This window comes from Phoca vitulina, unplaced genomic scaffold (genome assembly GCF_004348235.1).
Source record: "Phoca vitulina isolate PV1807 unplaced genomic scaffold, GSC_HSeal_1.0 scaffold51, whole genome shotgun sequence".
NCBI lineage: Eukaryota > Metazoa > Chordata > Mammalia > Carnivora > Phocidae > Phoca > Phoca vitulina.
Genome location: NW_022589754.1, coordinates 5,376,028 through 5,401,778, shown reverse-complemented (window position 1 = coordinate 5,401,778; position 25,751 = coordinate 5,376,028). Strand labels below are relative to the sequence as shown.

At 36.2% G+C, this 25,751-nt stretch overlaps 1 protein-coding gene across 1 annotated transcript in view; it reads left to right on the top strand.

The window, feature by feature from the left end:
• Positions 1–24,785, top strand: part of SH3BGRL (SH3 domain binding glutamate rich protein like) — an 84,571-nt gene extending 59,786 nt beyond the window's left edge. The window contains exons 2-4 of the mRNA XM_032387853.1: positions 6,380–6,565; positions 11,299–11,379; positions 23,129–24,785. Of these exons, the coding sequence (XP_032243744.1) occupies positions 6,380–6,565; positions 11,299–11,379; positions 23,129–23,161 (300 nt within the window). The 3' untranslated portion in view covers positions 23,162–24,785. The remainder of the gene's footprint in view (positions 1–6,379; positions 6,566–11,298; positions 11,380–23,128) is intronic.
• The last annotated feature ends 966 nt before the right edge of the window (positions 24,786–25,751 follow it).

Here is a 25,751-nt window from a genome sequence, read left to right as displayed (position 1 = left end):
AATGTATGGTGATTAAAATAACATGATAAAACTAAAAAAAAAAAAAACAAAAAAAACAGTGGAACAGAACAAATGAACCAAGAGCTGGTTCTTTGAAAGAATTAACAAAATTGATAAACCCCTAGCCAGATTTACCAAAAAGAAAATAGAAAGGACCCAAATAAATAATATCATGAATGAAAGAGGAGAGATCTCAACAAAAGCCACAGAAACACAAACAATTATAAGAGAATATTATGAAAAATAATATGCCAACAAACTGGGCAACCTGGAAGAAATGGACAAATCCCTACAAACCTACAAACTACCAAAACTGAAACAGGAAGAAATAGAAAATTAGAAGAGAGCCATAACCAGCAAAGAAATTGAATCAGTAATCAAAAATCTCCCAGCAAACAAAAGTCCAGGGTCAGATGGCTTCCCAGGGGAATTCTACCAGACATTTTAAAAAAGAATTAATACCTATTCTTCTCAAACTATTCCAAAAAATAGAAAACTTCCAAACTCATTCTACAAAACCAGCAATACCTTGGTTCCAAAACCAAAGACCCCACTAAAAAGGAGAATTATAGACCAATACCCCTGATGAACATGGATGCAAAAAGTTCTTACGATATGAGCAGATGGAATCTAACAGTACATGAAAAGAATTATTCACCATAATCAAGTCAGATTTATTACTGGGCTGCAAGGATGGTTCAATATTTGCAAATTAATCAATATGATACACCACATTAATAAAAGAAAGGATAAGAACCATATGATCTTCTCAATAGATGCAGAAAAAACACTTGGCAACATACAGCATCCATTCTTGATAAAAACCCTCAAAAAAGTAGTTATAGATGGAACATCCCTCAACATCATAAAGGCCATATACAAAAGACCCACAGCTAATATCATCCTCAATGGGGGAAAACTGAGAGGTTTTCCTCTGGTCAGAAACGATATAGGGATGTCCATTCTCACCATTACTATTTAACACAGTACTGGAAGTCTTAGCTTCAGCAATCAGACAATAAAAAGAAAATGGCATCCAAATCAGCAAGAATGAAGCCAAACTTTCACTTTTTACAGAAGACATGATACTCTCTGTAGAAAACCCAAATGACTCTACCAAAAACTTTCTAGAAAAGATACAGGAATTCAGTAAAGTTGTGGCATAAAAAAATCAATGTACAGAAATCTGTTGCATTTCTATATACCAACAACAAAGCAGCAGAAAAAGAAATTGATCCCATTTATAATTGGGTCAAAAATAATAAGATACCTAGGCATAAGCCTAACCAAAGAGGTAAAAGATGTGTAATATTAAAACTATAGTACATTTATAAAAGAAAATGAGAAAGACACAAAGAAATGGAAAAATATTCCAAGCTCTTGGATTGGGAGAATATTGTTAAAATGTTTACTTTACACAAAGCAATCTACACATTTAATGCTATCCCTATCAAAATACCAACATTTTTCACAGAGCTAGAACAAACAATCTTAATATTTGTATGGAACCACAAAAGACACTGAATAGTCAAAGCAATCCTGGAGAAGAAAAGCAAAGCTGGAAGGATCATTATTCTGGACTTTAAGCTATATTACAAAGCTGTAGTCATCAAGGCATTATGGTACTGGCACAAAAACAGACACATAGACCAATGGAACAGTGTAAAAAACCCAGAAATGGATCCACAACTATATGGTCAACTAATCTTCAACAGAGCAGAAAAGAATATCCAATGGAAAGAAGACAGTCTCTTCAACAAATGGTGTTGGGAAAATTGGACAGCAACATGCAGAAGAATGAAACTGTACTACTTTGTTACACCATACACAAAAATAAATTCAAAATGGAAAACTGCTTTTCAGGAAAGGAAACAATCAAGATAACTAAAAGGCAACACATGGAATGGGAGAAGATATTTGCAAATAACATATCAGATGAAGGGCTAGTATCCATAAAGAACTTAACAAACTCAATACCCCAAAAATAAAAAAAATAAAAAAATCAGTTAAGAAATGGACCGAAGATATGAACAGACGTTTCTCCAAAGAAGAAATACAAATGGCTAACAGACAGACGAAAAAATGCTCATTATCACTTATCATCAGAGAAATACAAATCAAAATCACAATGAGATACCACTCATAGTGGTCAGAATGACTAAAATTAACAACTCAGGAAACAACAGATGTTGGCAAGTATGTGGAGAAAGGAACCCTCTTATACTGTTGGTGGGAAGGCAAACTGGGTGCAGCCACTCTGGTAAACAGTATGGATGTTCCTTAAAAAGTTAAAAAATAGAACTACCCTATGACCCAGCAGTTGAACTACTAGGTATTTATCCAAAGGATACAAAAACAGTGATTTGAAGGGGCACATGCAGCCCAATGTTTATAGCAGCACTATCTGCAATAGCCAAAACATGGAAAATGCCCAGATGTCCATCAACTGATGAATGCATAAATAACTGATACACACACACACACACACACACACACACAATGGAATATTACTCAGCCATCAGAAAGAATGAAATCTTGCCATTTGCAATGACATGGATGGAACTAAAGCATATTACGCTACGTGAAATAAATCAGTCAGAGAGACAAATACCATATGATTTCACCCATATGTGGAATTTAAGAAACAAAAGAGATAAATATAGGGAAAAGCAAGGAAAAGATAATAAGATAAAGACAGAGGGAGGCAAAACATAAGAGACTCTTAAATATAGGGAACAAACTGAGGGTTGCTGGAGGGGAGGTTGGTGGGGCGATGGGGTAATTGGATAATGGGCATTAAGGAGGGTGCTTGATGTAATGGGCACTTGGTGTTATATGCAACTGATCAATCATTAAATTCTACGCCTCAAACTAATACTACACTATATGTGAACTAACTTGTATTCATTTTTTTTAAGATTTATTTATCTTACAGAGAGAGAGTGAGATAGAGAGTGCACAGTAGGGAAGAACAAAGGGAGAGGGAGAGTCTTAAGCAGACTTTGTGCTGAGTGCAGAGCCTGATGCAGGGCTTGATGTCATGACCCTGAGATCATGACCTGAGCTGAAACCAAGAGTCAGATCTTAACCAACTGCACCACTCAGGTGCCCCTAAACTAACTTGAATTTAAACAGAATCTTGAAAGAAAAAAAAAAAAAAAGAATGATAGACCTAAATGAAAGATGGGAAACCATCAAAATCCTAAAGGAGAACACAAGCAGTATCTTCTTTGACATTGGCCATAGCAACTTCTTACTAGACATGTCACTGGAGGCAAGGGAAACAAAAGCAAAAATGAACTCTTGGGACTTCATCAAGATAAAAAGCTTCTACACAGTGAAGGAAACAATCAAAACTAAAAGGCAGCTTACCAAATGGGAGAAGATATTTGCAAGTGACATATCTGATAAAGGGTTAGTATCCAAAATCTATAAAGAACTTATCAAACTCAACACCCAAAAAATAATTAATCTATTTTTAAAATGGGCAGAAGACATGAAAAGTAATTTTTCCAATGAAAACATCCAGATGGCTAACAGACACATGAAATGATGCTCAACACCACTCATCATCAGGGAAATACAAATCAAAACTATGATGAGATATCACCTCGCTTCTGTCAGAATGGCTAAAGTAAATAATACAGGAAACAACAGCTGTTGGTGAGGATGCAGAGAAAGGGGAACCCTCTTTCACTGTTGGTGGAATGCAAACTGGTGCAGTTATTTTGTAAATATTATGGAGGTTCCTCAAAAAGTTAAAAATAGAAGTACCCTGTGATCCAGCAATTGCACTACTAGGTGTTTACCCAAAGGGTACAAAAATACAGATTTGAAGGGGTACATGCACCCTGATGTTTATGGCAGCATTATCAATATTAGCTGAAATATGGAAAAAGCCCTAGTGTCCATCAACTGAAGAATGGGTAAGGAAGATGTGATATATATGTATATGTGTGTGTGTGTGTGTATATATATATATGGAATCTTACTCAGCCATCAAAAGGAATGAGATCATGCCATTTGCAATGATGTGGATGGATCTAGATTGTACCATGTTAAGCAAAATAAGTCAGTCAGAGAAAGACAATTATGATTTCAATGATATGTGTGAAGGGGGAAAAAAAAAGAGAGAGGGAAGCAAACCATAAGAGACTCTAAACGATAGAGAACAAACTGTTGATGGTTGATGAAGGGAGGTGGGTGGGGGATGGGCTAAATGGGTGATGGGTATTAAGGATGGCACTTGTTATAATAAGCACTGGGTGTTATATGTAAGTGTTGAATCACTAAATTCTACTCCTGAAAGCAACATTACACTATATGTTAACTAACTAGAATTAAATTAAAATTTGAAATAAAAGAAAATAAAAGGTATATAGATGGCCAAAAGACCCATGAGAAAATGCTCCACATTACTCATCATCAGAAAAATGCAATTTATTTTATTTTTTTAAAAAAATTTATTTATTTATTTGAGAGAGAGAGAGCGACAAAGAAAGAGAGAGAGAAGAGTGCATAAGTAGGGGGGAGGGGTAGAGGGAGAAGGAGAAGCAGACTCCCTGCTGAGCAGGGAGCCAGATGAGGGGCATGATCCCAGGACCCCAAGATCATGACCCAAGCTAAAGACAGAGTTTTAACTGACTGAGTCACCCAGAAACCCCGAGAAATGCAATTTAAAACCACATTGAGAAATCACCTCACACCTATCAGATTGTCTAAAATGAAAAACACAAGAAACGACTGTTGGTAAGGATGTGAAGAAAAGGAAACCTTCTTGTAATATTGGTGGAAATGCAAATTCGTGCACCCACTGCAGAAAACAGGATGGAGTTTCCTCAAAAATTTATAAATAGAACTACCTTATGATCCAGTAATTGCACTACTGAGTATTTACTCCAAAATACAAAAACACTAATTCAAAGGGATACATGCACCCCCCATGTTTATTGCAGCATTACATACAATAGCCAAATTATGGAAGCAGCCCAAGTGTGCACTGATAGATAAAAGGATAAATAAGATATGATATATATACAAAATTGAACATTATTCAGCTATAAAAAAGAACAGAATCCTTGCTATTTGCAAGGACGTGGATGAAGCTAGAAAGTATTATGTTAAGCAAAATATGTCAGAGAAAGACAAATACCATATGATTTCAATCATATGTGGAATTTAATAAACAAAACAATTGAGCAAATGAAAAAGGAAGAGAGACAAACTAAGAAACAGACTCTTGACTATAGAGAGAGAACTGATGGTTACCATATGGGAGGTGGGTGGGGGGATGGGTGAAATAGGTGATGGGGATTAAAGAGTGAACTTGTGATGAGCACTGGGTGCCATGAGGAACTGTTGAATCACTATATTTTACATCTAAAACTAATATAACACTGTATGTTAAATACACTGGGAGTAAAATAAGTTAAATAAAAAAAGGACTGGAAGAAATGATAGGTATGTTTCTTAAGAATTATTCTGCTATGAGGTAGATCTAAAAGCACTTAGAAGCTATAATAATTATGAAGTTTTTAAATTGAATCACAGACCTGTACCTCTGAAACAAATAATACATTATGTGTTAAAAAAAAAAAAAAAAAAAAGAAGAAGAAGATAGCAGGAAGGGAAAAATGAAGGGGGGGAAATTGGAGGGGGAGACGATTGGACTATGAGACTATGGACTCTGAGAGACTATGGACTCTGAGAAAAAAACTGAGGGTTCTAGAGGGGAGGGGGGTGGGGGATGGGTTAGCCTGGTGATGGGTATTAAAGAGGGCATGTACTGCATGGAGCACTGGGTGTTATACGCAAACAATGAATCATGGAACATGACATCAAAAACTAATGATGTAATGTATGGTGATTAACATAATAAAATAAAATTTAAAAAATGTAAAAATAAAAAAAATGAAGGATACAATTTAAGGCAAAAAAATAAATAAAAACACCTTACAGACTTGAATCATTTGGAAAGATTTTCTACAAGGGCTGAAACTAAGAGAGGCATATAGATAATCAGAAAGCACAGCTTCCCACTACTCAGTTTTGATTTAACTGTCTTTTAGGTTATTGATATGCATTAGCTAGCCTTACTTCTATATCATTAGATATGGAGTTTTCAAGGAAAAAGAAAAAAGTAGTCAGGTTGATAAAAGGATCTGTAGACTGAGAGCTATTCAATCTACTTATGAGACATCATTAACAGCAAAATAATAAAGTGGAAAAACTACATATCTTCTGTGAAACCACAACTCTTGATCCCTGTCTGAATTCATTTCTGCTAGTTCACAAACACTGACTTTAGTTTCATTTGAAAAATAAAAACAACAAAATCTGTTTGTTCAACAACATAGTTTCTTTGTCCTTTGGGTTCTAGATCAAGAAGAAACAGCAAGACGTGCTTGGTTTTTTAGAAGCTAACAAAATAGGATTTGAAGAAAAAGACATTGCAGCCAATGAAGAGAATCGGAAGTGGATGAGAGAAAATGTACCTGAAAACAGTCGACCAGCCACAGGATACCCGCTGCCACCTCAGATTTTCAATGAAAGCCAGTATCGTGGGGTAAGAAACCAATTTAAACTCTTGTTTTATCAAATGGATCACCTCAAATCCATCCTATCCCTTTCATCCCACCCCCAAATTTGCATACAGCCATTTCTCCTATTCATCTCTTCATCCATCCTAGGCAGCTGAGATATTTCTACTAGAAAGCAAATGGATGAGTCATTCCCCTGCCAAATTTCCTGTAAATGCATAAATACAGACCTTGAACAGATAGCTACCTTTCCATTTCTTCTTTTTTTTATGATTTTATTTTTAAGTAATGTCTACACCCAGTCTGTGAATCGAATTCACAACCCCAAGATCAAGAGTTGCATGCTTTATCAACTAAGCCAGCCAGGCACCCTGCCTTTCCATTTCTTCATCTTAATTCTATCTAGAGCAATTGTGGTGTTTCTGCTATGTCCATGAAGAAGCTTCTGAGAGGTCAACTGCTTATTTGGATTAAAAATAGTTAAAAAGAGTAATATCTTATTTCCTACTTGAAACCAGTAATACATTTATTTTGGCATTATTAATGAATTTTTAGAAAATGTTAAGTTACCTAATTGAACTCATGTAAGCAACAAGGGAAACAAAAATGGGCTTTTGCTTTGTGACCGGTGCTTTCAAGTATGCCATCTTTAGTCTTTATTTAAACCATAGGGTAGTTTCCTTTAATCTTCTGTCACTGTATATTTAACATTTGCAGCCTATGGCCTTTCTAGATACCATGGCAAGTACAAGTATAAATAAAAGTTTTTTTCTCTTAAGGAGCTGGTTGGGAATGAGGTGTGGAAAGAATCACAGACACCTGAAACTATTGGAGTGTGATTATGAATCCATATCTACGTGCTGAGACAATACAGAAAGCATATGTGAGGGTTATACGAATTTCCAGTAAAGAACTGTTTGCACTGCCATGTCCTCAGAATTAGCATGACTGAGGAACAAATGTATTAGAGCCAGCAATCCAAATCTTCTAGTTCATAGGTTTATATGGAAGTAAGAGGACACGTTTTGGTGGAAATCTTTTTTTGTGTGCCAATTCTGAAAATTTAGGGGAGGGAGCATGGAAAAATTGAGAATTTTATTGGCACAAAATATTTTCTCTGTGAACTGAATTTTTCAATTCTGAGGAGGGTCCTGAAGATTTCATCTGTTGTTGCTAACAGGACCAATGTGTAATGACGTACTCTGCAGATAAGGAAAAGGCAATTAGGCTATTCATTTAGATGATGAAACCTCCATGCCTCTGTAATTGAAATTTCTGCAAATGCTGTATCCCAGGAGCTGGAAGAAGCCTCAGAGGCCATCCAGCCCAATATAAGCCAACATATATTGTCTTAACTTTCTTTTGAAGCAGAAATTTTAATTCATCTGGCTTTAAAAACAAACACATTTTAGGTTATAAGGGTAACATTTCAGACACCCCATTGACCTGGTTTATTTCTCCTTCAGAAGACACACTGTAAGGGAATGGAAAAAGTTCTAGAAATCAGGTATCACTGAGAAATAGGGAGCTGGAAAGGAGGGGGCAGGAGGTGAGAATTAACTAAACAAATATTTGTTAATGGAAAAAGAATCCAATTTTTATTGAATACCTGCTGTGTACCAAGCACTAAGGAGTTTAATAACAATAAAAATTAAGATTTGTCCCTATACAGACTCTTAGGGAGAAGGGTATATAGTAAACATTCATAGAAAACATATGATATGTCAATTATTGTACTACATGTTTTATGTGTATTATATTAGTTCTCATACTAATCCCATGAGGTAAGTATTGTTATTCCTGTATTATGGATGAAGAAATTGAGGCCTAGAAAAAGGTTAACTGACTTGCTAAATCTGTTTTATTCTAAAGCTCTTACTTTTTCTGTTAAACCACCATATATTTCATTTTCCTATTTATACAAAGATCCCATCTTATTCTTTTCTTCCTACATTCTGTATTTTGGCAGGGGTTGGGGCTGACCTCAGTAAATTACATTTCCCAGTCTCTATTGCCTACTGGCTACCTATTAGGTTTGACCAATAATAGAACTGGTTGGAAGAGTGGAGGATAGAGGAGAGGAAAAGCCAAGGTATTCTCCTCCTTCCTGCTTCTGGAGGTGTCCATTGACAGTGGCTGTGTCTCTTTTGTGGTACCAAGTATCCCAGCTCCTGGGTTCTGTAATATCATCTTCTGCACTTTTTCCTTTAGCCCTATAGCTGTGGTAGCAGCTCCTTGCTATTGCTAATCTTTGGGTTGCCTTGCCATTTCCTGTTTGCCTTTCATCAGTTCCTTTGTAAATAAATTCTTCATATTAAATTCTCTTGTTTAAAATATCTCAAAGTTTCTCAATCTTGGCACAACTGACATATTGGGTTGGACAATTCTTTGTTGTTGGGGGCTGCCCTGTGCATTGTAGGATGTTTAGCAGCATCCCTGGCTTCTGTCTGTGAGCGCCAGTAGCACCCTCCCAATTGTGAAAAACCAAAAATATCTCCAGACTTTGCCAGATGTCCCAGGGGGTAGGGTGGGGAATTACATCCTGTTGAGAACCACTGAACTATGACTTACGTCCTTATTTCTAGACTGGAATGTGACCACTACATAGATGAGGCTCTGTTATAGTAGATACAACATTTATAAGGATAATCTTCGTTCCAAAAGAGCTTATGCTATATATATGAAGAACTAGAGCATTTTCATGAATTAATAATTAATATGATACCAATATATGGTAGAATACATTCTGGATTAATGTTATTGGAATCCCAGAGGTGTAAACAAAATATCTTTATTTTTTCCTCAAGTGAATTCCTATAGAAGAAGCAGACTATGTCACAACCTATTTTGTTTACTCTTTGTAAATATTTTAAATTTGCATTCCCTAGGATTGAGCCATGTATAGATATGAAGATTTTAATGTTTTGTTTACTCTTGTATTCTTAGCACCAAAAAAGATTGGTATGTAGTAGGTGCTCAATACATATTTGCTCATTAAGTTAATTAATCTGGCTTAATTAAGAAACTGATGATGTTCTTTTGTCTCAGAGTTACAAACCTGTTTGTATTTTCTAAGTCCAGGGCCAAAAAGTGATAATGTACTTTGATCCCAAAACACTTGAAATAGACAACTAGAGTTACATTTTATGATCAGTAGAGTAGCATTTTATGATCAGATTTCAATGTAGTTGAAACCTGCTTTCTTTCACATGAATTTAAAGAGTTATTTTTGTTACTTTGAACAAGAGGTAAGAAATACCTCTTCTGTGACTGTTGAACTCTTTCAACTAGCATTTTGAGATTACTTCCAAGTGGTTGAGTGTAGAAATGATGTATATTGTTTGTTTACTTTGAGTAGTTTATAGGTCTCATGTGTCTTGGTATGAAATTGTTATCAAGATCCGATTAGTTTCACTTTTGAGGAATAAGCTCATAGAAGGCTGTTCATAAATGCCCGCAATCTAGGGTTTATTCCTTTGCCAACATGTAGGGAACACACTAAGATGCTTTGAGTCAATCCTTGGGGAGATTCAAGTGGTGCCAAACAATTCTGACTGTGCTAAAAGAATCCCTAAATAAAAGAGAAACTGATGTTTCTTGGGGTGAGGTTCCAATTTAGGGTCATCAATGGCTTGAGAAATCCTCCAAGTACCAGAAATCATACATATACCTAAACTTTATATTTCTAGATCCTCCAAGTGCCAGGACTTAACCCTGTAATTGATAAAAATCTATTGGTGAGACGATCTCTAGAGAAACCAGCAAATTATGAGTGCTTTTCACCTCCAGTAAATCAGCCAAAATGCCAAACTTGTTTCTGTGTGTTTTAAATTAAACAAAGTATAGGCAATGGCTATGTTTTCTTTTCTTTTCTTTTCTTTTTTTAGATTTTATTTATTTATTTGACAGAGAGATAGAGAGAGAGCACAAGTAGGCAGAGCAGCAGGCAGAGGGAGAGGGAGAAGCAGGCTCCCCACCGAGCTGGGAGCCCGACATGGGGCTCGAACCCAGGACCCTGGGATCATGACCTGAGCTGAAGGCAGATGCTTAACCAACTGAGCACCCAGGCGAATGGCTGTGTTTTCTAAGTACATTTGCTATTGATTATATGTCATAGTTAAATTTAGGCAATTCTATTTGTTACTTCTAAAGTATGCTTGGTGACTTAGAGGATGACAGTGGGAAGCCTAACCAAATTTAGTCATGTGAGGTTTTTCTTGGATCCCTGAATTGAAACATCTTAGTGGTTTGTTTGTTCTTCTGATCATATTTCATGAAAATCTCATTCCCTTCCTCCAAAAACAGTACAGATTTATTACTCTCATGGCCTAGCTAATATCTGGTGTGCTGTAGGTTCTGAGAATATCTCTACCTTAATCAATAATGAAAGAGAAATAATGGGAAACAGGAACAACAATCTCCTACCAAAAATAACCAACCTCTTACTGGCAAATAGTTGGTTGCTTTGGGCTGTGGAGAAAGCTACTTGGCCTCAGACAGATTTAAATGCTATGTGATATGGAATAAGTCATTTTGCAGTTTCTGCCTCACAGAACAGCATATATTCTAACCCGCATTAAATGGGATCTAATATGTCTTGCCTCTTTACTACTCTTTCCAAGTTTCTAGCATTTTGGAAGTTAGATAGCCTGTATGACCCCGAAAAAGTTGACCAATGAGTTCATTTTGAATAAATTTACTCTTTTATTTCCTTTGCTGTTTGCATATTGCTAATTCTTATTGCCTTCTTTTCATTAAGGACTATGACGCCTTCTTTGAAGCCAGAGAGAATAATGCAGTTTATGCCTTTTTAGGCTTGACAGCCCCACCTGGTTCAAAGGTATGATTCCTTTTTTTTTTTCCTGCTTTATAAGCCATTTTATTGCGCTGGGTTTTTTTAGTCAGTGAGATTTCTACATTTATTAAGTATTCAGGTTAAGCTAGAGGCAGTGTAATATAGCTGAAAGGAAATCCTCCTTCTCTGCATGCACTTAATCCCAGGTAGGGCAGACAGATGTGCATAATCAAATACATAAAGTATGTGAGTAGGAGGTAGGTGGAGTGACTTTCCCATCAAGTTACCCAAAGCAGCAAATTTCTCATTGACCCCTTCATAAATAAGTGGTTACCAATTTTAAAGACTCCATTATTTCAGCTGTCATGCATGGTTTTACAGCAACAGAACTCATCTTAGTTCATAGTAATCTTCTTGGCAGCATCTATTGTCCTTGTGTGAAAGCAAATGCTTTAACTAAAAGCATTTGAGTTTCAAAATTGGTCACTAAATTGCTGGCTAAATTTGGGGCTTTCTCCCTGCCAACAACAAATTAATTTTTCAAGTGGAAGTGTTTCCAGGGGAGACCATATAAAGAAAAGAATCAAAAATTAAATTGCCTATTTAATAAAATATCTCAAAGCTGTGGGCATTAAATGTATCTTTGCCTTTTACCATAGATCTTTTCTACACAGGCTGGCTTATCAGAATGTATGTCCCTGTTCTATCATTTTATCTTTTGCTCTTAGCAACTAATTTTATGTTAAAAAGATTCTTTGAACTCCAGCTCCTTCTCCAATTTTGAGAGTCTGTTATTGCTCATGTTTTCAGCAGAGAACATTTACTAGCATTGTTTTCTGAGTCACTGTGTAATTCTGCTTCCTTGCTGGAATTTCTTTTCCCATGGATAAAATGTCTTATTTTAGGCTTTGTCTAATTTGAGTTATAAGATATGTTAGGTAAAACATTTTTGTTTTATCAAGTTAGGAAAACCCAAGTTAAGTCATTGATTTCAGTGCATATAAGAGGAAGTATGAAAGGAAGGATAATCTATTTTCTGTGACTGATTACTCCCTCTCCTTCAGTTAAAATTAGGAGTTATTCATTCACTTATTCATTCAGCAAGTATTGATTGTCAAGCACTAACTTGACATTAATGGTGGGACAAATACGGAGAATGAAGCATAGTCACTACCTTCAAAGTGTTTTTAACCTAGTGAAGGAAAAGTATACAATAATTCTACCTCAAATATGTCTACAGATAATTATAATCCAACACATATTATGGTAAATTCTGTATGTCCCGAATAAAGTGCTGTAGGTGTCCAAAGGAAATAATAATAAATTATTATAAGGAATTTGGGAAAAGTTTCACAGAGGAAATGACATTTGAGCTGTTAGGGATTCAAAAATACTGAAATGACACTAAGATGTCTTTCACAGAGGCAGCAACAGAAACCACTGCATTGGGATGTAGCTTCACATGATGGTATGTTCAGGGAGCAGAATGTAGTGCAGCATGTCTCCAGAATAGGGTATATTAAATAGAGGATGTGAGATTGGCTAGGTAAGTTTGGACTAAATTATGAATGCTGTATTAGGTACTTTCAGCTTTATCCTCTAGGTATCCAAAAGCCACGATAGGAAATGGGGGAATACAATTATAAGATTATCTCTGCATTTTTAAGATGTGGTTTGATCTATGTCTTAAGAAAATTGGCAGTAGTATGGATTGTAAAACATTGGAGAAATGAGATATTAGAGATAAGCCAACCCGTTAGAGGGTACCTTAAGAGTCCAGAAAAGTAATGGAGAGGGCCTAAAGTGGGACAGCAACCATGGAAAGGAAAAGATGAATTTAGGAGATCTAGAAAACTCATGTATGATAAGACATAGCAACTTATGAGATGTTTGTGGACGTAAAGAAGCTATCTCTAGGGCTTCTAACCTGAGTGACTGTGAAATAAAACAAATGCCATGGAGGAAAAAAAAGTGAGTGATTGAAGGGAGGAGTTAGTCTTGGAAAGAAGAAGACATGCAGGTTTTTCTGAGACTGGAGAGAATGAGGAGAGAAGGATAAAAACAGAAATTTTAATATGTGGGGAGGTTAGAGAAGGTCACATTTGAAAATGCCATATCTTTAGTGTAAGGTCATATGCTAGGAGTGATGGGAAATTTAAGATATTAGAACTTTAAGGAAATTGAATGGATTCAGTTGTTGAAAATATGCTAAACAGTAGGTTAAGAATGAGAATGGAAGTATGGGCAAAATAGAAGGTCCAGCTAAAGTTAGAGTTGATGAGTTCATAGTGGAGCCAGTCAGCTTGGTTATAGTGTTTTGTTTTTTTTTTTTCCCATCCTTGTTTAAGCCTAGGAGTAGGAATAAAGTAAAAGAACAATAGATGTTATCAAAGAGAGAGTGGATAGACTGGGATAATAAGAGATTTGGAATTGACAGTGGAGTTGAAGGGTAGATTGGTGATAGGGAGATTTCGTTTTGTTTTGTCTCATTTATTTTACTTGAGTATAGTTGACATGCAATGTTACATTAGTTTCAGGTATACAATATAGTGATTCAACTTCTCTATAAGTTATGTTAAGCTCACAAGTGTAGCTATCATCTGTCACCATGCAACACTATTACAATATCACTGACTATATTCCCTATGCTGTGCCTTTTATTTGGTGATAAGGAGATTTTGAATGTTAGTACTTAATAGGTTTTTGCCAAGATGAAAAGTGATAAATTTGATAACAGAATGATTTTTCTATTCTTCAGCTAAGCTTTCAGAGTTTTTTTTTTTCCCCTTTAATTTAACAGGACAATAAGCTTTCCAGGAAGAACTGGTGAATACAAAATAAGAAATGCAACTAGTTAACCCACATTGGAAAAATGCACTGAAAATAAAGACATGTGATAAAATGAGATTCAATTTTCATCTGTGAAATTAGCAAAGATAAAACAAGATGATAACACTCAATGCTAAGAAGGATGCATCGAAATAGATGCTCTCACATAGTACTGGTGGTAGTATGAGTTAGTGTTCCCTTTTGAAAACCGAAATGGCAAATAGGTATCAAGGACCTTCACCCAGTAATTTTACATTGGGTATTGTAGTCTAATGAAACAATTCTATGCATGGAAAAAGCTTTATGGATAAAAACATATATCAAAATATTATTTGCAATCCTAAAACTTTAGAAGCAAGTTAAATGTCTAACAGTATGGTCAACCAAAATAATTCAATACTGAATGAACTTTATGGATAAAAGTATGTTTCAGTGTGTTATATAATCTTGAAACTTTGAAAACAAGTTAAACGTCCATAGGGTCAAAAAAAATGGTTTATTCACTGAATGAACTAGTGCTTTCATTAAAAAATGAGTTTGTAAGGGTGCCTGGGTTGCTCATTCAGTTAAGCATCTGCCTCCAGCTCAGGTCATGATCCCAGGGTCCTGGGATTGAGCCCCACATCAGGCTCCTTGCTCAGTGGAGAGCCTGCTTCCCCCTCTTCCCTCTGCCTGCAGCTCTCCCTGCTTGTGCGCGCTCTCTCTGTCAAATAAATAAATACATTTTTTAAAGAAATTTTCAAAAAATAAAAAATGAGTTGGTATAAAGATACATTATAATGAGGTACATAGTTGTTTTTACTGTATAATTAATATTCTAATTATGTTAGGAGACTGAGCTTAACCATAGCTAAACGTGAATATTTTTCTCCTTTCTTCACTTTCCAAATAATTAGCATACATTCTCTTTACATTTAAAAATTATTCGAAACCAGTACAGTGGAGAACTTGATATTTAAAAGTACCTTATGACAAATATTTCCATAAAACAAGGAATCCTCCTGTGGAAGACAATTTTTATATTATTTTGTATATTGGATGAATTGAAAATAGGGCATATTTTTATTTACTAATTACTCTCTCTTATTAATACAAAAGATCATTCCTTAGCACTAGCATTTCTTTATAGTGGAGTTGACAATTTTCAGATATGAAAGAAAATAATGTATTTATACTAAAAAGTAAAAATCTGGTGATGTTCATGTTGAGAGAAAAATCATTAATCCGTATTCACTAGTATGTTGAGGGAGTAGAGAATGCTGGTTAGAGAAATGTCCTCATTTGTTTTGGTTGAACCACCCTGCTTTAGGGAGGAGCAATGGAATCTGCCTCTGCTGTGAGATTTGAAGCATTCTTATTTCCACTAAGCCCATCCTATTTTACTACATCTCCAACAGAAATTTTATATTAATATCACTTAACTGTGGTGTCGGTCCTAGGTATTAGGCAAAAAGTGGAGAGGAGAAAAGCAGGAAAGGAGAATGAATGCCTGCAATGAGCCAAGCACTGAGCTAGACACTTCACATACATCTCATTTTATCCTTATACCATCTTTATGAGCTAGGTGTCCTCAATGGCATTTTACAGAGGAGGAAACTGATGCTCAGATATTTTAAGTAATTTTTCCAAGGTTACATAATAATTGAGTAGCAGAGCTGGAATTTGAACCCAGGATTATCTGACTCAAAATCAGTGTATTTATAGAATGATGTTTATATTAGGAATAGAGGGGGAGGATACCTCATATGCCTGTTTCCAAATCTCTCTGGTTGGTTAGATAATCCATGAACTATAAATATTGGCTACTTACATCTGTGTAGTGACAAATATTTTAGCACAATTTACATATTTGATGGATAAAATGTAATTAGAAAAGTAAATAATTTACTTTAAATATGATGTATTATAAAGATAAATCATAAAGAATTTTGAATTGCCTTTTTGTTTTGGATGTCTGTGCTAATAATTTCTTCCATTAAAAGGGATAACTGAGAACTAAAGGTTTATGACTAATTACAGCAAAGATTGATAGGATGTGACTTTAGGGAATTAGGCTGTCTCCAAAATACTAGTTACTCAGAGGCATTAGATGTGCATAAAAAAAAGGACTTCACATTAGGGCATATTCACATTTTTATATAACTACTTCCCCAACTATATGTGCTAGACCTTTGAGGAGTCTTAGTGTAAAATTCATTCTCTGTGTGAGGAAATTCTTGGAATCTTGTTTCATAAAATGAAAGAAAATGTCTAATGTGGGTCTAAGATATATTCATTTTGACAGCCAAACACTAAGTTTCAAGTTTTAAAAGAGCTTAGGGTTTTTTTTTTTTCTTTTCTGAAGGTTTTTAGAAGGTAAGTCAATAGTATTTTACATCTGTTTTGTTAAAAATGTATTAAAAATGAATTTCAGTGACCTTCTTTCTTTCATTTCTACTTTTTTGTCTTGTAAAAATCTAACATCATTTTTTTTTTTTTTTTGCTTTTCCCCCTTTTTTTGGGCATAGTATCAGAGGCTCATTTTGGAGTATTCAACTGTTCACACATGTCCTGAGACTATCAAGTATTCAACTTATGACACATGTTTAGAATGATATTGTCTAATATACATGAATTCTACAATCTAACGCTGAAATTTCTTTCACCAAACTCACTTTTACCACCCATCTTTAGTTCCGCAAACTTTCCTTGAAGTGTATTTTATGTCAAGTACTATGTTTGGTAGGTGCCAGAGAACATCAATAGGTCAGAGTTCCTATGCTAGAGATACTCATTGCCCAGAGGAGAAGAAAAACACCTTGATCTCTTTTCCTGCCTAACGTTGTAAAATTTAAAAGCAATGATATTTTAACAAATAGTACATTTTCCAAGTAATTTCAAATTTAATTAAACAAAACAATTAACTTTAAGTGACAATATTTTTGAACACTCAATTTTGGTGAAAAATCACACAGAAAGGAAATCATTTACTTTTAAATAAAATATGAAATATACTTGTAAATCTCTTGCTTTTATGGAATTCTTTCAAACAATTAGTAATGATTAAGCAGCCTTTTATTATATCTGCTTCTAAACATAAGTTTCTACTTTATAGTTTTTTCTTTTTTTAAGATTTTATTTATTTATTTGAGAGAGAGTGAGAGCTAGAGAGAGAGAGAGAGGGCATAAACACAGAGGGAGAGTGAGAGAGAGAAGTAGACTCCCCACTGAGCAGGGAACCCAATGCGGGGCTCAATCACAGGACCCTGGGACCATAACCCAAACCTAAGGCAGACCTTAACTGACTGAGCCACCCAGGTACACTTTATAGTTTTTCTATTAAGAATTTTTAAACAGTCTTCTCTGGGAGCCATTTTGTTTGTTTGTTTTTGAATATTCTTTTTTTTTTTTTTTTAATCAGTCAAAGTTTATTGTGCATACACCAAAAAGACAGTTTGCAAACTGGGAGCACTCAAACTGAAGCATAGAATGAGGCTCAGGAGTCTATAGTTATAAAGCAGCCTTATATAGTGAGAAAGCACTGATGGTTTATTTTTCACAGGGATTGGTTATAATATCAGAATTTTCTTTTTTTTTCTTTAAGTCATTTTTTATTTTATTACAAATTTTTTTATTTTTTTATTATTATGTTATATCACCATACATTACATCATTAGTTTTTGATGCAGTGTTCCATGATTCATTATTCACGTACAACACACAGTGCTCCATGCAGAACGTGCCCTCTTTAATACCCATCACCAGGCTAACCCATCCTCCCACCCCCCTCCCCTCTAGAACCCTCAGTTTGTTTTTCAGAGTCCATCGTCTCTCCTGGTTCATCTCCCCCTCATATTCCCCCCCCTTCATTCTTCCCTTCCTGCTATCTTCTTCTTCTTCTTCTTTTTTTTAACATATAATGTATCATTTGTTTCAGAGGTACAGATCTGTGATTCAACAGTCTTGCACAATTCACAGCGCTCACCATAGCACATACGCTCCTGAATGTCTATCACCCAGCCGCCCCATCCCACCCATCCCCCACCACTCCAGCAACCCTCAGTTTGTTTCCTGAGATTAAGAATTCCTCATATCAGTGAGGTCATATGATACATGTCTTTCTCTGATTGACTTATTTCGCTCAGCATAACACTCTCCAGTTCCACCCATGTCATTGCAAATGGCAAGATTTCATACCTTTGAATGGCTGCATATATTGCATTGTATATATATATACCACATCTTCTTTATCCATTCATCTGTCAATGGACATCTGGGCTCTTTCCACAGTTTGGCTATTGTGGACATTGCTGCTATAAACATCAGGGTGCACATACCCCTTTGGATCCCTACATTTGTATCTTTGGGGTAAATACCAAGTAGTGCAATTGCTAGATCGTATGGTAGCTCTATTTTCAACTTTTTGAAGAATCTCCATACTGTTTTCCAGAGTGGCTGCACCAGCTTGCATTCCCACCAACAGTGTAGGAGGGTTCCCCTTTTTCCGCATCCCTGCCAACATCTGTTGTTTCCTGACTTGTTAATTTTAGCCATTCTGACTGGTGTGAGGTGATATCTCATTGAGGTTTTGATTTGGAATTCCCTGATGCCAAGCGATGTTGAGCACTTTTTCATGTGTCTGTTGGCCATTTGGATGTCTTCTTTGGAAAAATGTCTGTTCATGTCTTCTGCCCATTTCTTGATTGGATCATTTGTTCTTTGGGTGTTGAGTTTGATAAGTTCTTTATAGATTTTGGATACTAGCCCTTTATCTGATATGTCATTTGCAAATATCTTCTCCCATTCTGTCTGTTGTCTTTTGGTTTTGTTAACTGTTTCCTTTTCTGTGCAAAAGATTTTATCTTGATGAGGTTCCAATAGTTCATTTTTGCCCTTGCCTTTGGCGATGTTTCTAGGAAGAAGTTGCTGTGGCTGAGGTCGAAGAGGTTGCTGCCTGTGTTCTCCTTTAGGATTTTAATGGACTCCTGTCTCACATTGAGGTCTTTCAACCATTTTGAGTCTATTTTTGTGTGTGGTGTAAGGAAATGGTCCAGTTTCATTCTTCTGCATGTGGCTATCCAATTTTCCCAACACCATTTGTTAAAGAGACTGTCTTTTTGCCATTGGACATTCTTTCCTGCTTTGTCGAAGATTAGTTGACCATAGAGTTGAGGGTCCATTTCTGGGCTCTCTATTCTGTTCCATTGATCGATATGTCTGATTTTGTGCCAGTACCATACTGTCTTGATGATTACAGCTTTGTAATAGAGCTTGAAGTCCGGAATTGTGATGCCACCAGCTTTGCTTTTCTTTTTCAACATTCTTCTGGCTATTCGAGGTCTTTTCTGGTTCCATACAAATTTTAGGATTATTTGTTCCATTTCTTTGAAAAAAGTGGATGGTATTTTGATGGGGATTGCATTGAATGTGTAGATTGCTCTAGGTAGCATTGACATCTTCACAATATTTGTTCTTCCAATCCATGAGCATGGAACATTTTTCCATTTCTTGGTGTCTTCCTCAATTTCTTTCATGAGTATTTTATAGTTTTCTGAGTACAGATCCTTTGCCTCTTTGGTTAGATTTATTCCTAGGTATCTTATGGTTTTGGGTGCAATTGTAAATCGGATCGACTCCTTAAATGCTCTTTCTTCTGTCTTGTTGTTGGTGTATAGGAATGCCACTGATTTCTGTGCATTGATTTTATATCCTGCCACTTTACTGAATTGCTGTATGAGCTCTAGCAGTTTTGGGGTGGAGTCTTTTGGGTTTTCCACATAAAGTATCATATCATCTGCAAAGAGTGAGAGTTTGACTTCTTCTTTGCCGATTTGGATACCTTTGATTTCTTTTTGTTGTCTGATAGCTGTGGCTAGGACTTCTAATACTGTTTTGAATAGCAGTGGTGATAGTGGACATCCCTGCCGTGTTCCTGACCTTAGGGGGAAAGCTCTCAGTTTTTCCCCATTGAGAATGATATTCGCTCTGGGTTTTTCATAGATGGCTTTTATGATATTGACGTATGTACCCTCTATCCCTATACTCTGAAGAGTTTTGATCAAGAAAGGATGCTGTAGTTTGTCAAATGCTTTTTCTGCATCTATTGAGAGGATCATATGGTTCTTGATCTTTCTTTCATTAATGTATTGTATCACATTGATTGATTTGTGGATGTTGAACCAACCTTGCAGCCCAGGGATAAATCCCACTTGGTCATGGTGAATAATCCTTTTAATGTACTGTTGGATCCTATTGGCTAGTATTTTGGTGAGAACTTTTGCATCCATGTTCATCAAGGATATTGGTCTGTAATTCTCCTTTTTGATGGGGTCTTTGTCTGGTTTGGGGATCAAGGTAATGGTGGCCTCATAAAACGAGTTTGGAAGTTTTCCCTCCATTTCTATTTTTTGGAACAGTTTCAGAAGAATAGGTATTAATTCTTTAAATATTTGGTAGAATTCCCCTGGGAAGCCATCTGGCCCTGGGCTTTTTTTGTTGGGAGATTTTTGATTACTACTTCAATTTCCTTAGTGGTTATAAGTCTGTCCAGGTTTTCTATTTCTTCCTGGTTCAGTTTTGGTAGCTGATACATCTCTAGAAATGCATCCATTTCTTCCAGATTATCTAATTTGCTAGCATGTATTTGCTCATAATATGTTCTTTTAATTCTTTGTATTTCTTTGGTGTTGGTTGTGATCTCTCCTCTTTCATTCATGATTTTGTTTATTTGAGTCATTTCTCTTTTCTTTTTGATAAGTCTGGCTAGGGGTTTATCAATCTTGTTAATTCTTTCAAAGAACCAGCTCCTAGTTTCATTGATCTGTTCTACTGTTCTTTTGGTTTCTATTTCATTGGTTTCTGCTCTGATCTTTATTATTTCTCTTCTCCTGCTGGGTTTAGGCTTTATTTGCTGTTCTTTCTCCAGCTCCTTTAGGTGTAGGGTTAGGTTGTGTATTTGAGACCTTTCTTGTTTCTTGAGAAAGGCTTGTATTGCTATATACTTTCCTCTTAGGACTGCCTTTGCTGTATCCCAAAGATTTTGAACAGTTTTGTTTTCATTTTCATTTGTTTCCATGAAATTTTTTAATTCTTCTTTAATTTCCTGGTTGACCCATTCATTCTTTAGTAGGATGCTCTTTAGCTTCCATGTATTTGAGTTCTTTCTGACTTTCCTCCTGTGATTGAGTTCTAGTTTCAAAGCATTGTGGTCCAAAAATATGCAGGGAATGATCCCAATCTTTTGGTACTGGTTGAGACCTGATTTGTGACCTAGGATGTGATCTATTCTAGAGAATGTTCCATGGGCACTAGAGAAGAATGTGTATTCTGTTGCTTTGGGATGGAATGTTCTGAATAGATCTGTGAAGTCCATTTGGTCCAGTGTGTCATTTAAAGTCTTTATATCCATTTGGTGTATGTGCTTGGCTGAGGAGCCAATGGGGCGAAGCTACCATCTGTGGCATTATGACTGAACGCCTCTAAGTCAGAATCCCGCCCAGGCGGAACGATACGGCAGCGCCGCGGAGCCTCGGTTGGCCTCGGATAGCCGGTCCCCCGCCGTCCCCGCCGGCGGGCCGCCGCGCGCGCCCCACGTGGTGTGGCGTGCCCCGCCGTGCGTCGGGACCGGGGTCCGGTGCGGAGAGCCCCTCGTCCCAGGAAACGGGGCGCGGCCGGAAAGGGGGCCGCCCCCTCGCCCGTCACGCAACGCACGTTCGTGGGGAACCTGGTGCTAAACCATTCGTAGACGACCTGCTTCTGGGTCGGGGTTTCGTACGTAGCAGAGCAGCTCCCTCGCTGCGATCTATTGAAAGTCAGCCCTCGACACAAGGGTTTGTGAAAAAAAAATAAATAAATAAATAAAATAAAAAAAAAAATAAAGTCTTTATTTCCTTGTTGATCTTTTGCTTAGATGATCTATCCATTTCAGTGAGGGGCGGTGTTAAAGTCCCCCACTATTATTGTATTGTTGTCGATGTGTTTCTTTGCTTTTGTTATTAATTGCCTTATATAATTGGCTGCTCCCATGTTAGGGGCATAGATATTTACAATTGTTAGATCTTCTTGTTGGATAGACCCTTTAAGTAGATATAGTGTCCTTCCTCATCTCTTATTACAGTCTTTGGTTTAAAATCTAATTTGTCTGATATAAGGATTGCCACCCCAGGTTTCTTTTGGTGTCCATTAGCATGGTAAATGGTTTTCCACCCCTTCACTTTAAATCTGGGGGTGTCTTTGGGTCTAAAATGAGTCTCTTACAGACAGCATATCGATGGGTCTTGTTTTTTTATCCAATCTGATAGCCTGTGTCTTTTGATTGGGGCATTTAACCCATTTACATTCAGGGTAGCTATTGAAAGATATGAATTTAGTGTCATTGTATTGCCTATAAGGTGACTGTTACTGTATATTGTCTGTGTTCCTTTCTGATCTAGGTTGCTTTTGGCTTGCTCTTTGCTTAGAGGACCCCTTTCAATATTTCTTGTAGGGCTTGTTTCATGTTTGCAAATTCCTTTAGTTTTTGTTTGTCCTGGAAGCTTTTTATCTCTCCTTCTATTTTCAATGACAGCCTAGCTGGATATAGTATTCTTGGCTGCATATTTTTCTCATTTAGTGCTCTGAATATATCATGCCAGTCCTTTTTGGCCTGCCAGGTCTTTGAATATTCTTTTTTTAAAGATTTATTTATGTTAAAGAGAGACAGAGAACACATGAGTGGTGGGAGGGGCAGAGGAAAAGGGAGAGAGAGGGAGAGAAGCTGTCTCCCCCCTGAGCGCAGAGCCAGCCACAGGATTTACTAGATCCCAGGACACTGAGACTATGACCTGAGTGGAAGTCAAGAGTCGGATGCTCAACAGACTGAGCCACCCAGGCACCCTTGCTTTTGAATATTCTTAATAATTTGAACTAATATAATTTATCCAAAATGTACATAGATGTCCACTTCATGATATATAAATATATCTGTTTTGTTTGTTTTTCATTTCAGGAAGCAGAAGCTCAGGCAAAGCAGCAAGCATGAACCTTAAGCATTCTGCCTTAAGCATCCTGAAAAAGGAGTCTCTATTGCTTTTAAAATTATCTTGGTTTCAAGAGAAATCAGCTTAATGTTGAAATAATAGACTAGTTGGTTTTTCACATGCAAACAATCAAAATGAATACATAATTAAAGTATGAATATTACAATGAGGAGAATGGGAGGTGCACATAAAATTTTTAGATGTCATGGAATAGTATTTTTATCTTCCAAGGCATTTTATGTACTTCAGTGATTTTAGAAAGCAAAGATCTGTCCCTTTTTTGGTATTATTATCACAACTTAAGTATATCTGTAGCTTTATGTTGAAGAATTTAAAACACAGAGTGAAAGAAAGAATCTGTCTCTTGTTCCTAAATTGCCTCATTAATTTTAATTAACAAAAATATGTACCCTTTTGATGTGATGTTATTGTGATTAAAAAGTAGCTGCAGGTAAAGATTATGATATGTTAGACACTGTAATTTCTTATGGTAATTATAACATTCCCATTATTTTGTAATTGAAACTTCTATGTAGTAAACCACAGGTTTTCTAGGCTTCTAAATGTAGCCTTTCATTATACATTTCAGTGATCAGAACAGATGACCTCCTACAAAAAGTAGATGCATTCAGTTGACAACTTCCTTGCTTAACTACACAGCTATGATGCAATCATGTTTCTAAGTTGCTTGCCCCAGTGAAACATGCATATATATGTTATGAATGTAGGCTAGCATGTAAGTTTAAAATGGCATCCTTTTGCAAAGAGCTCAGACTTTTAACTAACTGCTATAAGATAGGTCAGCACTCAGTGCCCAAGACTGGTTTTTGTAGGGTCTTTGCTAAAAAAATCTTAGCAGTTCCCCCTTTTAATACAACTTGTGATCATGAATGTCACTACCTCTTAGATATTTGATATGTTCGTTTCAGTTTAATCATATATTGTGTGACTTCATTAATCTAAGCAGAGAGAATCTTTTCTATGCTTCTATTCGAGTGAATAGCACAAGTATCAGATAAAAGGGTCCATTTTTAAAATTTTAATTATGAAAACTTCTAAGAAAACAAGAAACATTATGGCCTAAATTCCTTACCCAGAAGATATACATATTGTACTTTAATGCCACACTAAAACTTAAAAAAAGTTTTAATTAAAATTACTTTATCATATCATTTGATATATGCAAGTCTGTGCTCTTTGCCAAAATCAACATATAATGAACACGGCTTTGTTTACTGAGAGTCAAACTTGATGCAATGCTTTAAAATAAATTCAGTCCTTTTAGAAACATAATTTATGTGTTCCTAGAGTATCTAAATGGTATAATAGTAATTTTAGATGAATAATACATGTTTTAGAAGGTGTGAAAGGAGAAAAGAAAAAATAACAGAAAGAAAATAATTTGAATGCAATTTCTAAATTTCCTTTTTAGGATTCTAAATTTTGTTACACACACTAGAATAGCACAAAGACCTATTCTGTTGTTTTGTCTACAAAAATAGGCCATGGGGCACTCTACAGAAAACAGGATGCCTTGTAATAGATTCTGGAAAATGCGAAAAAAAAAAAAATTGGTCAATATCTTTTCCTGAGCTTTATTAAATGCTGATGATGCTACTTGCAAAATTCTATGTGGACTTTTTTTATACTTACTCATCCAAAAATTATATTTCAGTTCATTTAAATTGTGAGAAAAGTAATAGTACTAAATTGCAATGTTTTTAAATGATAATAACAAATAATAAGTGGCAAATCACTATTGCTGTTGTTGGCTCACTATCCTAACATTAATCATGGTGAATTATTTTGATATTATAAATGGGAGTGTGAGACATAATACTACCAACATGAAAAGTGAATCATTCTTCCAGCAGTTCATAGTCTTATAAATACCTCCCTTATAATTTTTGAAAACATTGCTATTCATGACATGGAAATGCAACAAGAGAAAGAAATTAACATTTAATTCAGTTGTTTAATACAATATTATAGTTTTATTACATGCTCAGAATAATGACTGTGGAGGGACGCCTGGGTGGCTCAGTCATTAAGCGTCTGCCTTCGGCTCAGGTCATGATCCCAAGGTCCTGGGATCGAGCCCCACATCAGGCTCCCTGCTCTGCGGGAAGCCTGCTTCTCCCTCTCCCACTCCCCCTGCTTGTGTTCCCCCTCTCGCTGTGTCTCTGTCAAATAAATAAATAAAATCTTTAAAAAAAATAAAAAAAATAATGACTGTGGATTATTGAAAACAATGTCAACCCACTTTTCATCCTTCAAGTTTACCTTGTCTCCAATGAAACATTTTTTTAAAGTTTTTATTTATTTATTTATTTGAGAGACAGAAAGAGAGAGAGAGCAGAAGCCAGGGGAGCTGCAGAGGGAGAAGGAGAAGCAGACTTCCCGCTGAGCAGGGAGCCAGATGCCAGGCTCAATCCCAGGGCCCTGGGATCATGGCCTGAGCTGAAGGTAGACAGTTAACTGACTGGGCCACCCAGGTTCCCTTCCGGTGAAGCATTCTATAGTTTGTCTTTAATAATCTATTTTCCAGGGCACCTGGGTGGCTCAGTTGGTTAAGCCACTGCCTTCAGCTCA